General features: G+C 45.9%; 1 protein-coding gene across 1 annotated transcript in view; it reads right to left on the reverse strand.

The window, feature by feature from the left end:
* Positions 1–11,084, reverse strand: part of Hgtx (HGTX homeodomain transcription factor) — an 18,415-nt gene extending 7,331 nt beyond the window's left edge. Inside the window, exons 1-2 of the mRNA XM_070667108.1 lie at positions 9,644–11,084; positions 2,037–2,147 (exon numbers count right to left, since the gene is read on the reverse strand). Of these exons, the coding sequence (XP_070523209.1) occupies positions 2,037–2,147; positions 9,644–10,415 (883 nt within the window). The 5' untranslated portion in view covers positions 10,416–11,084. The remainder of the gene's footprint in view (positions 1–2,036; positions 2,148–9,643) is intronic.
* Positions 11,085–11,683: the final 599 nt, after the last annotated feature.

An 11,683-nucleotide genomic window follows, 5' to 3' on the forward strand; every position in this document is an offset into this window, starting at 1 on the left:
CCCTCGTTCTGCCACGTTTCTCTCTCTCTCTCTCTTTTTCTCTCTTTCTTTTTACCGACACGCCGAGCACACTCGAAACACACGCGCCCACACACGTGCCTCCACACGGCGTGTCCACGCCCGCGTTCCACGCTCTTCTTACGTCGCAACGCAACCGCGGCACATGTGTCGTCCCCCACGGAGGAGGGTTGATGTACCGCGTCGACTTTCCTTCGCCTCCTTGTCTTCGCCGCCGTCGCTCTCCATCTTCGTTGTCCGTCGAAAAGGGGAACCAGACGGGACGTCACGTGTTCCCTTACTTTGTTTGTGATTTTTTCTTCTTTTTTTTCCTCTTTCTCTCTCTTTCTTTCTCTTTGCGGTGCCCTTAATCGTCTTCTCGTAAGGACGAGGGTGTATATACGGCAGTCGTACTACCGTTGGGAATGTTCCGGTATGTATGTCGAGGGATCTCAGTGGCTAATTGAGCGTGAACCGTCCAAGTGCTCGAGGGAGTGCGAAGGGAGTGTGTCGGCACTTGATAACGATCGGGATCGACCTGTCGCGATCGGCATTGCCGGGGTCTACATACAAACGCGATGATCGTATAGTCTCGTACAATCCAGATATGAATGTCGCAAAACTCTGCGGATACCTAACTCGTAATTTGCAACGTTTTATCGGGCGATTTGCATAGAAAGGCAATCAAATAAATATGAAATTTAATAAACTTATTTAATATATAATTGGCAAATGCGATAAAATAATTTTTTACAATAATTATTACACTGAAAGTTAATACCTCCCGGTAATAACGGCGTTCTCTATTCGATTTAAAATATTCCCTCGTCTCTCCTCATTGTAATTGAATACAATAAATCTGGTATTATCAATGCGCTCTCGGATCGTACAATTAAAAATTTTGAATTGACCTACCTCATTTAGCTACTCATTTGCGTCCGTTTCTTTGCCACAAAATTGCATGTAAAAGATGATGTACATTAGTGTAAATTGGGAAATAATAGATTACACGAATATTTGCAATTCAATTAGCAATTAGTATGCGTTGCATTATATCGATGAAACTGTAAACTCGATAACTCGAATTAATTTTATATTCAACGTTCGATATACCTTGCACAGCACAATTTCGTCTAGCTAGCTTATAAAATTTTCTTCTTCTTTACATTAACTCGACTTACCCCAATTTCGTAAATCTCTATAATTATGCATTTTATATGCAACAATTTTATTTCTACAATTATTTTGTTACGTGGCGCACAAACTTGCGTTTTTCCAATTTTGAATCAAAATCATGAGAGAAGGGAACGACGAAGCAATTGGTGAGCGTTTTTTTTTTCTTTTTTTTGTCGATTGGTCAAATCTTTCGTTTATGTGTCATCTACGTGTCTGCGTTCGGATTGAAGGTCCCCCATCGTCCCTTTCGAAGCCGCGGGCCCTTCGCTCCACGAACTTCCTTTCCCGCACTCTCTGGCGCGCGATGATGGTTTCCACGCATTTTTTAAATTCCTCCCCGTAGGCGACCCACGCCGGGAGTTCGGTTCAAACGACTTTCCAGGCACGCCGTTACAAACGGAGACACGTTCGGCAGCACGTGTTTCTTCACTTCGGTCCCGTGATTTTCCTGCCGCGAAAGCAAACACGCGCAGCTGTCAAACCCTCCGCGACAGCGCCCGGGGATAGGTAACGGAACATTCAGCAGACGGTCGAGACGTACGACGATGCGTGTATTTAAAAGTAGTGATAACACGCTCTTTTATTGTCGATGGAATAAGGCGCTCGAGAAAATAGAAATCGAGTAGATAGGAAAAAGACTGGAGAACTTCAGTTAAAAAAAAAAAAGAAAGAATAAAAAAACGAGACATTATTAAATAGCATCCCCGTTCCAATAGACTGCGGCTAATAAATTTTGAGTTAATTACATTTAAATATAGTCGTAAATCGCGCTACGTAAATATACAAGGCAGTATTTTCTCCGTGTATTTAATATCGTACATGTACGGATAAGAGATGTAGTACGTGAGAGATATTGAACTTACATGTGTGTAATCTTGCCCGCCATGCAAGAGGATCACTGACTAGTCCCTGAAGGCCCGGCCAATAGACAGCAGTGTGCCGTGGTTCCGCCCTTTGTTGAAATTGACCGATACCTAGGGAGATATACAAATAAATACTTGCGTATTAACGTGTGAGTTTTGACTTTGAAACCGGTTATTCGATAGTGCGTGAATTAATAAGGTTGCGCCACTCTTCTTAATATATATATATATATATATATATTTTTTAATCAACAACAGTAATTAATATCAGCAATTCCTTGCCGTATTCGCGAGAATTCCACTTTCGATTGTTCCTCGGAAATAATTGATAAAAAAAAGAAAAGTGTACATCGCGCGATATTAATAATCGTTAACAATGGTTGATCTATATTTAACTGATATTAGAATTAAACGCGGTGAACGTAACATATGCCTTGGCTCGTCGGTGTAGATAACGATATTGGATTTACGATAATTCAGATAGCGGCGCATATTGGAGTAATAATCGAAGGAAGCCGTAAAATGCAACGGCGAGATGTAGAAGCGAACGCGCATTTACTGACCGAGTGAAACAGCTTCCTTGGATCGATGTCGAGCCAAGTCGTCCCGTTTCTCCACCGTAAACCGCTTTATTAAGCTTGAGCTTTTTACCCCGCTCGTTTCCACATCTACGCGATTCATTTCACATTTTTATCACACGCTATTTTCATACAACTCGCATCCCCGGCCGGAATATGCAAGCGGAATTTAAATGCCCGCAATTTTATAAGCCACGCGACCTCGCGACAGATTTCAATCTCGCTCTTTTCCCGCCTTTCCCTCCTCCCCGCCGAACAATTAAACGTTAAAATAAATTGAGGAAAAAAATTTCCGAGCGTATGTGTTATTGTGTCGCAAATAGAAACAATTTTTATTACACTTTATGAATCGTACAGTTTCAATTCTTTAAAGTTGATCATTATTATTAGAGCGATTAGTGTGGGAATAATGTAATTCGTATTAAACGTATCAAGAGAGATAAGATCGATTAGAAAAAAAAAAAAAAAAAATTAGAACACCTTTAGGCGTTTTTCGTTTCTTTTATTTATAATCCGACAGTAAATTCGACGGAGATTCGTATCTATCGAATCTGGTATCGAGATTATTGGGGTTCGCGTACTCACACATGCACATATGACGCCTAATTCGATTCGCAGCCTCGAGAGAGGTTCCTCCGGGTTACTCAGGCTATGCGGGAACCTTAATGATCCGACCTTTCGAACGCGAGAAATTAGTCGACTTAAGCCGGGCTCTGTGTGAGGTAACGCCGGCTGGGATATCGAATCCGTAAATATCGCTCGTTGGGATCCGACGGACTTTTTGCGTGGATTAAGGAAGATTAAGCTGATCTCTCTGACGATCGAAACGCCGCGAATCGAATAAAGAACGGATAAAGAACGAATAAAGAAATTATCATTGCACGCGTTTCCAAATGTTATTATCATCTCGCTGTCTTTGTGAGAAAGTCGACGATAATTTACCCGCTTGAAAAATGCTTTTCGACGAGTAATAAATCGTTTCCGCGCGAGCCTCGCGCGGACCAGTTTCCTAACGTCGTCCGGCTTCAGCATCGGGAGTCTAATTCGGCGTGTAATTCATAGTATAATTTTGGAAAGTTATTTACACCCACGTTCAATTAATTGTCATCATATAACGCGTATTCTCCCGGCGTCTTACCCGCAATATTTCATCGGCGACATTCACGACACGATGTCGTTTACTAAAGAGCATCGTTTAACAATCGGCGACAGGCGTCGTTCTCATTCAGAAATTAGCCATAATCGCGATTGAGAGAGCGCTGGCTCCCGGGTTGCGTGGGCGCGTTTAATTCGTTTCCAGTTGCGTGTTTCCACCGGCCGTTTATGCTCGTCCGTCCGAACAATAAAGCGCCATTTCCATTTTACTGTCGACGACGAGAACAGGAACGAGAATAATGGGATACGCGCTATTCGATCGGTCGCTTCTTTTGTCCGTTACGCCGAAATCAGGCGGGATTTATGGGATCATAAACAGTTAAACCTGCGCACGCTCATCAACAAAAATATCCGCGATTATGTTCTTTGTCCCGCGGGTCCACGTGGCCGGGGCCCGTCCGAGGAAAGAAGTAGAAAGGTGAGGTCCTCGATTCTCGAACGGAACCCCCGGCACGCGCTTTTACGACGCCTCGTTTCGAGAAAATGCCGTGAATCGGGCAATTAAAAGTATTAAAAAAAAAACATACCTAAATGATATTCGAATACTTCTTTTACACTTTAAATTTATACATAAAATTTTATAAATAACGTTAGGAAAAAAGTTACAAGTTAAATTTTTTTTATTCGTAAAGATTCGATTTTAAATTAAAATTCCGAAACCATCGGGGATCATTTAAAGTCAGCGAAAGTCCTTTCTCCCCCTCTTGTTTGCAACCGCGAGATTTTATTTGGTGCAATCTGTATGTGCGAAGAGTGCCATCGACGCGTCAACGTTTTTGTCAAAAAAGAGCCGGCTTTAAACTCGCAAGCTAGAACAACCTACGTGCATATATGGAATACGTTTATTGATGCGACTGCAATCGGGGAAACACGGCGCGCGTGAGCGCCGGCTATAAATATTTGACGCACCGAATATCGCGGTGAATAAGGCACGGACGCGCGACGTCGACGGGCGAGCAAGCGGAAATATTTATCGTTTAATACCGCACATTTTGATGGGCTTTTTTTGGGCCGTTCATACAGCGGCGATCGGCAGTCTCGCGCGCGCGCCCAGTGAGAATTTAATTAATGACCGCCGTCGGTGTAAAGCGTTCGCGCGCGTGAGAGATCGATCGGTATCAGATGTCAATTAGCGTCGCGCGTTGCAAGTCGCATAATCGGGACGGCGATAATGCGACGTGGCGTGAAAAAAAAAGAAGAAGAAGAAAAAGAAAGAAAAAATAAAGAGCGGCTCTCTGTACTTTATCACACGACATTTCGATATAATCCAGAAGTTTTACACTACGCAAACGGGTAATATTTTCTATCCGCTAACAAGTCGGTGCAATTGTTTTCTTTATATCGTACGAATATCGCATAATTGCGCCGCGAGATTACGAGGGAGTGATTAACGAGAGTAAATGTCAATTTCAAAGACAACTTGGACAAGTTATCTATCTTTGAAGGCCCTTTCTTTGCGAAGTTATTTTATTTCAATCGGACGAATCGTATCGGGATGCGTTTTAATCGACGGAGAGCATTATCGATGATGAATAAAATACGACGATATGTTTTGCCAGATAAAATTTATATTTAAGCGTACGTGTACGCGCGCGTGTAACAGTATTGCATACGTTACGCATGTATTCCCGACTGCCGTCTGTAATTTTACCAGAAACGGCGCGCTCGCGCGGCATCGAATTGGCGTTGTAAATACGAGCCCGTTGCTCGTCGCATTTGTAATCTGTCTAATACGACAATGAAGTCGGTTACCCATTAAACCGTTATTGAAACCCGTATACGATTACGGCGAATTACGGGAGGCGGTGCGCGCCGTCGTAAACGCGCATATGCACCGAATGTCGGGACGCGTTCACCAATTCGAAGCGACGAGGCAAATATCGTAAATGCAACAGGATTACGTAACAGCGATATATGGCGATTTTATTTCGCCGCGTTAAAATTCTGCGCGCACGTACATACACGTGTGTACCGCCGTTCGAAATACAGGATATTTCCATTTCAAAGTGCTTTCGCTCGGCATGCGAAGGAAACGTCGTTCTCAAGTCTGCATTGACGCGCGAAAGAGGGACTACGTTCTGAAGATCATTCGGCCGTGCTAAACCTTTCGACGTGCAATCTTTCGAAAAGCTTTCGCGGCCACCTCCGTATTTTAACATTCGGTCCGTTTAATTGGACGCGTACGTTCACGCGAGTAAATGTGTTTAAGAAACGTCTCGCCTCTCTATCGATTACCCGTGGTCATTGGTTCCGCTCTTGAATTTATTCGCGTAGATAACCGCATTTATTGCGGGTGCGGGGCGCGCCTCTTAATGCAGTTCGCCGACGGCAATTCGGTTGCGCGGGAATTTTCAGACCACCCGGAATCACGTAGTCCTGTACTGTCGCGTAAAAGAAAAAAAAAAGAAAAAAAAAAGGGATTCTCCGTTGTCGCGAAAGACGCGGGTGTGGGAAGGAGGCCCCCGAGATTTCGCGAGGTGCGCTTATAAAAGGGTGAAGGAAAACGTCGTAATTTACGATATAGAAACAGGAGCAGATGTCACGCGATATTTCCGAGGTTTCTATTACAGGCGATAAAAAAATGAAAGACGGACGTGAGGAGGCACATGGCGCGTCGAGCAGTTTCTTTTCTAAGACGACGTGAATATCTGCTTTCAAGATAAACCTACCGTCGCTCGCGATATTCGACACCCGCAGGGCGTTGACTCTATTTCGGAATGGTACACCTGCGTCGAGCCGTCCTCCAATTTGGCACGAACGTTCGCGAGGATACGTGACATTAGACGATATGCGCGTTGTCCCTTCGAAATCGATCAGGACGAGAATCGCGCGAAACGCGAAAAACAATTTTAAGAAGAGCGTCGCGAGGCAGTAGCAGTGCCGGGAATAATTCCGCGTAGTATCGTCGGCATCGTGAAAATCCGCAGGATGTAATTCGTCACGCGAGGAACGGCGCAAGAACGTAACCGCGATATTTTTGCGGCGAACTTTCCAAAATTGAATTGCTCGCGCGTGCTGGGTCGCTTTCCGATATGATTCCCGCTTCTCTCTCGTTCCTTTTTCTTTTTACAAGGCTGGAGTAATGAAGGATTTATTTGCGGGATGAGCTTTAATGCGATTTCCCATTACCCTTTATTTTTCGAATACCGATCTCGCGAATGCCTTCTTTTTGCACGCGGGATTAAATCTACACGCGTGTTCCCTTTTATCGTCACTTTTTATCATCGCCGTGCCGCGGTGCTCGGTGCCTCGTTTACCGCTGCAGTTTATCGCAACGTGATCTTTTTGTTCGCTGAACCGCAAGTGGACCAGAGGCTCCATGCATCCTCTCGCGGAAATCCGAATTCGCCACCAAGCCGCGTACGAGCATGGTCGTCAGTTGGTTAACCCACAATATCCTAACTTCCGCTCGTATATGGTCACCCTATTTGGCTATCAAATAATTCACGTCCTATTGTAAACAGCTATTGTAATCGTTCGCGGTGTAATATTATACCCTTTTACACTTTTTCTCATTATTTTTACGTGAGTAAAATCAGTCGTGACTAGTCGTCTGATTGTAAATATTGCGACGGAACAAGATAATAATTTTTAAGATATAAGAAAAATAAAAAGAAAAAAAAATACGAAGCAAAATCGTGGAGATGAAAGATAAAAAGAGAGCGCAAACAAAGTTCTTGAATTAAAGTTACTGAAAAATCTTGCATATACGATCGTGTTATCTTCGCCGCTGCATTACACGCTCGTATGTCATATTATCACGCGATAAAATCGAACCGGCGATGCCTCGATTAGCACATTTCGACATGCGAAACGTATAAATCGCGGATATATTATAGCACCCGCTGTTTAGCGATTCGTTATTACGAAGTATAATCGCGCTCTGTCGGGAGCAAATCATTTAGAAATTTAATGCCATGAATGTTAAGTAACGTCCCTCGTTTGCGTCGCTCGTTAATGTACCGGGGGAGAGCAGGTAATTCGGTAAGCATAAATTTTAGAGCCGCCGTTCCGTATCCGCCGCTCCTTCCGGTCGAATATTTCAATCAGTACCGTTATTCTTTATACTGTCACATTTATATCAACCGTTTTAAAAGTTTTCAACGTCACGTCTATTATACGAATTAACGTTTTCAAGTAGCTGCGTTTGAAATCGTGATATTTAGGTTGCGATTTGGTCAGAAGGCGTGATAAAGCAGTTTTAACAGATTATAGATCGTAAACCGTGATACCGGCGTTTATGAATTAAATCCACGTCTCCGATATTACCGCGATATTGTACGACACGTTATTTGCGCGAGCAACTTCATAATACGATCCTATCTTCCCTCCGTTGTAACGCCGACCCTTTCCCAGATAATTCTAAAATTAATACCCGAACACATTCCTGATACTCGGGAAATGATAAGTGACGCGTGAAAAAAAAAACGCGAAGGAGATTTTCATGAAATGTTATTCTTAAAAAATTGCAATCCTCGTTAATATGTTTTTTTTTTTTTTCTATAATTTTGTTATTTCGAGATATACCGTCGAGATAAATTCGTTTCGTCTTAACGTTGACACCTCGTACATTTTTGCGAACTCAAACGTCGCCGTTGATGCCAAATAATTTAGTGTCAAATATTAATAATGCTCTCGGCATCATATTCAGCTTAATGTATACGCGAGCGTTGCACGAAAGCGCTCTTGAACGTGACATCTTTTCACAAGCTTTCAAGACGATGACAAACGCCTTCTGCTTTGTCGCGCGCCACTCGATGGAAAAGTTGTGCATTTGCAACATCACAAACGAGGTCTTGATGGCGCGGGCTGCCAGCAACAAAACACGAGGAAATGACATTGTAAAAGTGAATTGAAAGCTCGTGCATTTATGTCAAAAAAATATATTTCGCAAAGTATCAGGATTTCTTTTTGTTGCAACTTCTCATAATTTTACTAAGGACTAGTTTTAACGACTTCATATCTTTAAAATTGCTAGAACACGCCCGAACGTACTCGTGAACGTTTCTAATAATTTACGTTTCTTCAGCTTTACCCCGGCAATAAATCAAAAGCCGCAACTGATATTTATCTCCCTAGTTAGAACTGGAACGGGTTAAAACAGGCGATAGTGATTCACGCGAATCAAAGTGGAAAATCAGACTCCGACTATGTAAATCCGTGAATTATACGCCGGGACCGATCGTATCGAATGCACAGATAGTTTCGTAATAGATTCGTAACTCCTAGTCGTGCTTTCGTCTGGCTCGCGGTTGTTCGATCGACCGCCCTTGGTAATTCTACGATTAATGCGTTCAATCCGTCCCGCATTACACGCTATCGTAGCACGCGACGATTTGTGCGTGGAGAACAGCGGTTTCCCCCGATTTTCTATCGCAAACGCGCGAATTGTTACCGGTTGCAGATGCTACTAATATCTACAAGCATCAATAACGCCCCGACGTTTATCTCCCTCCGACGTTTGAAAAATATTTTCGAACGATATTTTCACCTCGATCGTTAGCTCCTTCGTCATAAAATTATGATCGTCGTATAAACATCTGAAATTTTTTTTTCTTTTTGCCAATTATCTGATTTTGCTACAAACAGTATCAAGTATTAAAATTAAATATTACAATAGTTATTAAATTTTTATTACTATAAAAGTGATATATTTATCTTCGCAATAATTAAAAAAAATTTTATTAAACATATAATAATGTTTCAAGAATTTAGAATCCAGTGCTTAGATTCTTTCTTTTTATAATAAACGTCATTTATTTATTATATTATATTATATAATGACACGAATCAGTTTCATTGGCAATTCTCGATTATTAAACATGTTACCGAATCGTCCGCGTTTAAACTTGGGGGAAAAGCGGTGGTACTCACCCGAGGACGCCGTGAAGCCGGCGTGCATGGCGTATCGCGGCGCGGCCATGTGCTGCGGATGCGGGGTCGGTGGCAGGGTCGCGTGCGACGGCGGTACCGTCGTCTGGGGGTGAACCGTCGCCGTCGGTCTCGAGAGTATCGTGTCGATGCCGTGGGGATTGCTGCCGACGGAGGTGATAGAGGTCGCCGGGCTGTGCTTGCCGCTCCCGGTGGGCGACGACTGGCCCTGCGTGATAGTAGACAACGGCACCGTGATACGTGGCAATTGAATGCCGCCCTGTTGCTGTTGGTGCGGAGGATGATGCTGCTGATGTGACTGCTGCTGCTGCGGCTGTTGCTGCTGCTGCTGTTGATGCTGCTGCTGCTGTTGCTGCTGCTGCTGATGCTGATGACTTCTCTCAGCCATAGAGTGCAAAGCGGCTAGCGGCTGGCTGCCGAGCATGCCACCCCCGGCGGCGCTCAGATTGAGAAACTGCAAAACATGGGGCGCGGCCGCCGCGTGGAAATCGTGAAGCCAGGGCGGCCGCGGGGGTGGTGGCGAGTGGCTCGAGGCGGGTGGTGGCGAGCACGAGCCCAGCGAGGAGCCCGCGGACGAGCTGCGGTCGCCCTGGTCCAGGTGATGGTTATTGTTGCGTCGGTGCGCGTCGCTGAGCGACGACATGTTCTCGGTGATCTCGAGTCCGCCGCCCTCCGGCGTGGAGCGCGATGGCGGGTCCGGGCACGGGTCTCCGCTGTCGGCGCAAGCCTTACCGCTGGTCAGAGAACACACCATCTCGCACCACGCATAGTTCGGTAGTGAGCGAAAAATCTTAGCCGGTGCTTAGCTGCGCGCTGAACGAGGCTTGCGGCCGCCTCGAAGCCGCCAAGTTCTCGCGCGCGAGGGGATGATTCCCAAGAGCCGTTCGCCGTGCCGGGGATAAATGTCTCGCGACGATGTCGGCGATTCGATCGAAGGTAATATCGTAACTATCGTCTCACTGCGCGATTCTTATACGTACGCTAAGCCGCGGATGACACAGGACACGTCCGGCACTCTTCACGATCGCGACCGCGAGCGACACTGTTCTCGAAGGGGGATGATACTCTGCCGTTTCGTTCCCTCCGTTTCACCGATGTTCTCACCCAGGTCAATCACTGATCCCCCATTGTTTCCGCGGATCGCACGACGCGTTCTCTGCGCTATAGTTAACACGTTTCGCGATCGATGAGTAGAAGGGTAGCCACCGCACACCGTGAGAGTTTTCCGGTTCCGCGCGATAACATGGAGAACCAACTATCGCGGATCGGTCACGGGCTGTCTCCGACCTCGACTGTCATCGACGGCTGGTCCACACGCGCGATCAGGGAGTCGTTGTCCGTGCCGCGACGGTACGGGGTCCTCGCCGAGTGACTCGCCGCGTCGCCAAGTGGTGTGCAAGCAGGGTGCATCGGACGCGCGCTCTCTCTCCGGCGGGAGATCGAGTCTCTCTCCCGTGCCTTCGTCCTTGCCCTCGTCCTCGCGCGCGCGTTCCGGGAACTACCGTGGGGGAGGGAGAGCTAGGTCTGCCCTCGACGAGAGTCGATTGGCGTGCAGTCCCTGGGTCGTTTAAGTGCTCGGGGGCGGTACTGCCGCCGGATTGGTCGACCCGGTGGTTTTCCACCGGAAAGAGAGGTGTTCCGGGCGGGGCCTCTCAATCTCGCGTTAGCTTCTTGTTAAGCGTCTTTCATTGTGTGTTTAAATTCGTAATTTATGATCCCGACTGAATAAAACAAGAACTTGCTGGTTCGCTCGCTCGTCCGCTCGCTCGCTCGCTCGTACGCTCGCTAGCTGGCAGCCGAACGGCCTGGCTGGTTGGCTGACTGAGCCTCTTTGGCTCCGAGACTAGTCCTCCGCTTCGCTTGGCGACCGGGCACCTCCGCGCGAGACTACGACGACGCTACTGTCTCGATAACTCGCTTCCTTCCGTCGTTTCCTGCTTCGCTGCCTACCTAACGTATCTCTTTTTCCGTCACCCTCTCGCGCCGTTTAGCTCCGTCCCTCGCGTCCGCACGACTTCCGTT

The sequence above is a fragment of the Cardiocondyla obscurior genome, linkage group LG15 (assembly GCF_019399895.1).
Source record: "Cardiocondyla obscurior isolate alpha-2009 linkage group LG15, Cobs3.1, whole genome shotgun sequence".
Classification (NCBI taxonomy): domain Eukaryota; kingdom Metazoa; phylum Arthropoda; class Insecta; order Hymenoptera; family Formicidae; genus Cardiocondyla; species Cardiocondyla obscurior.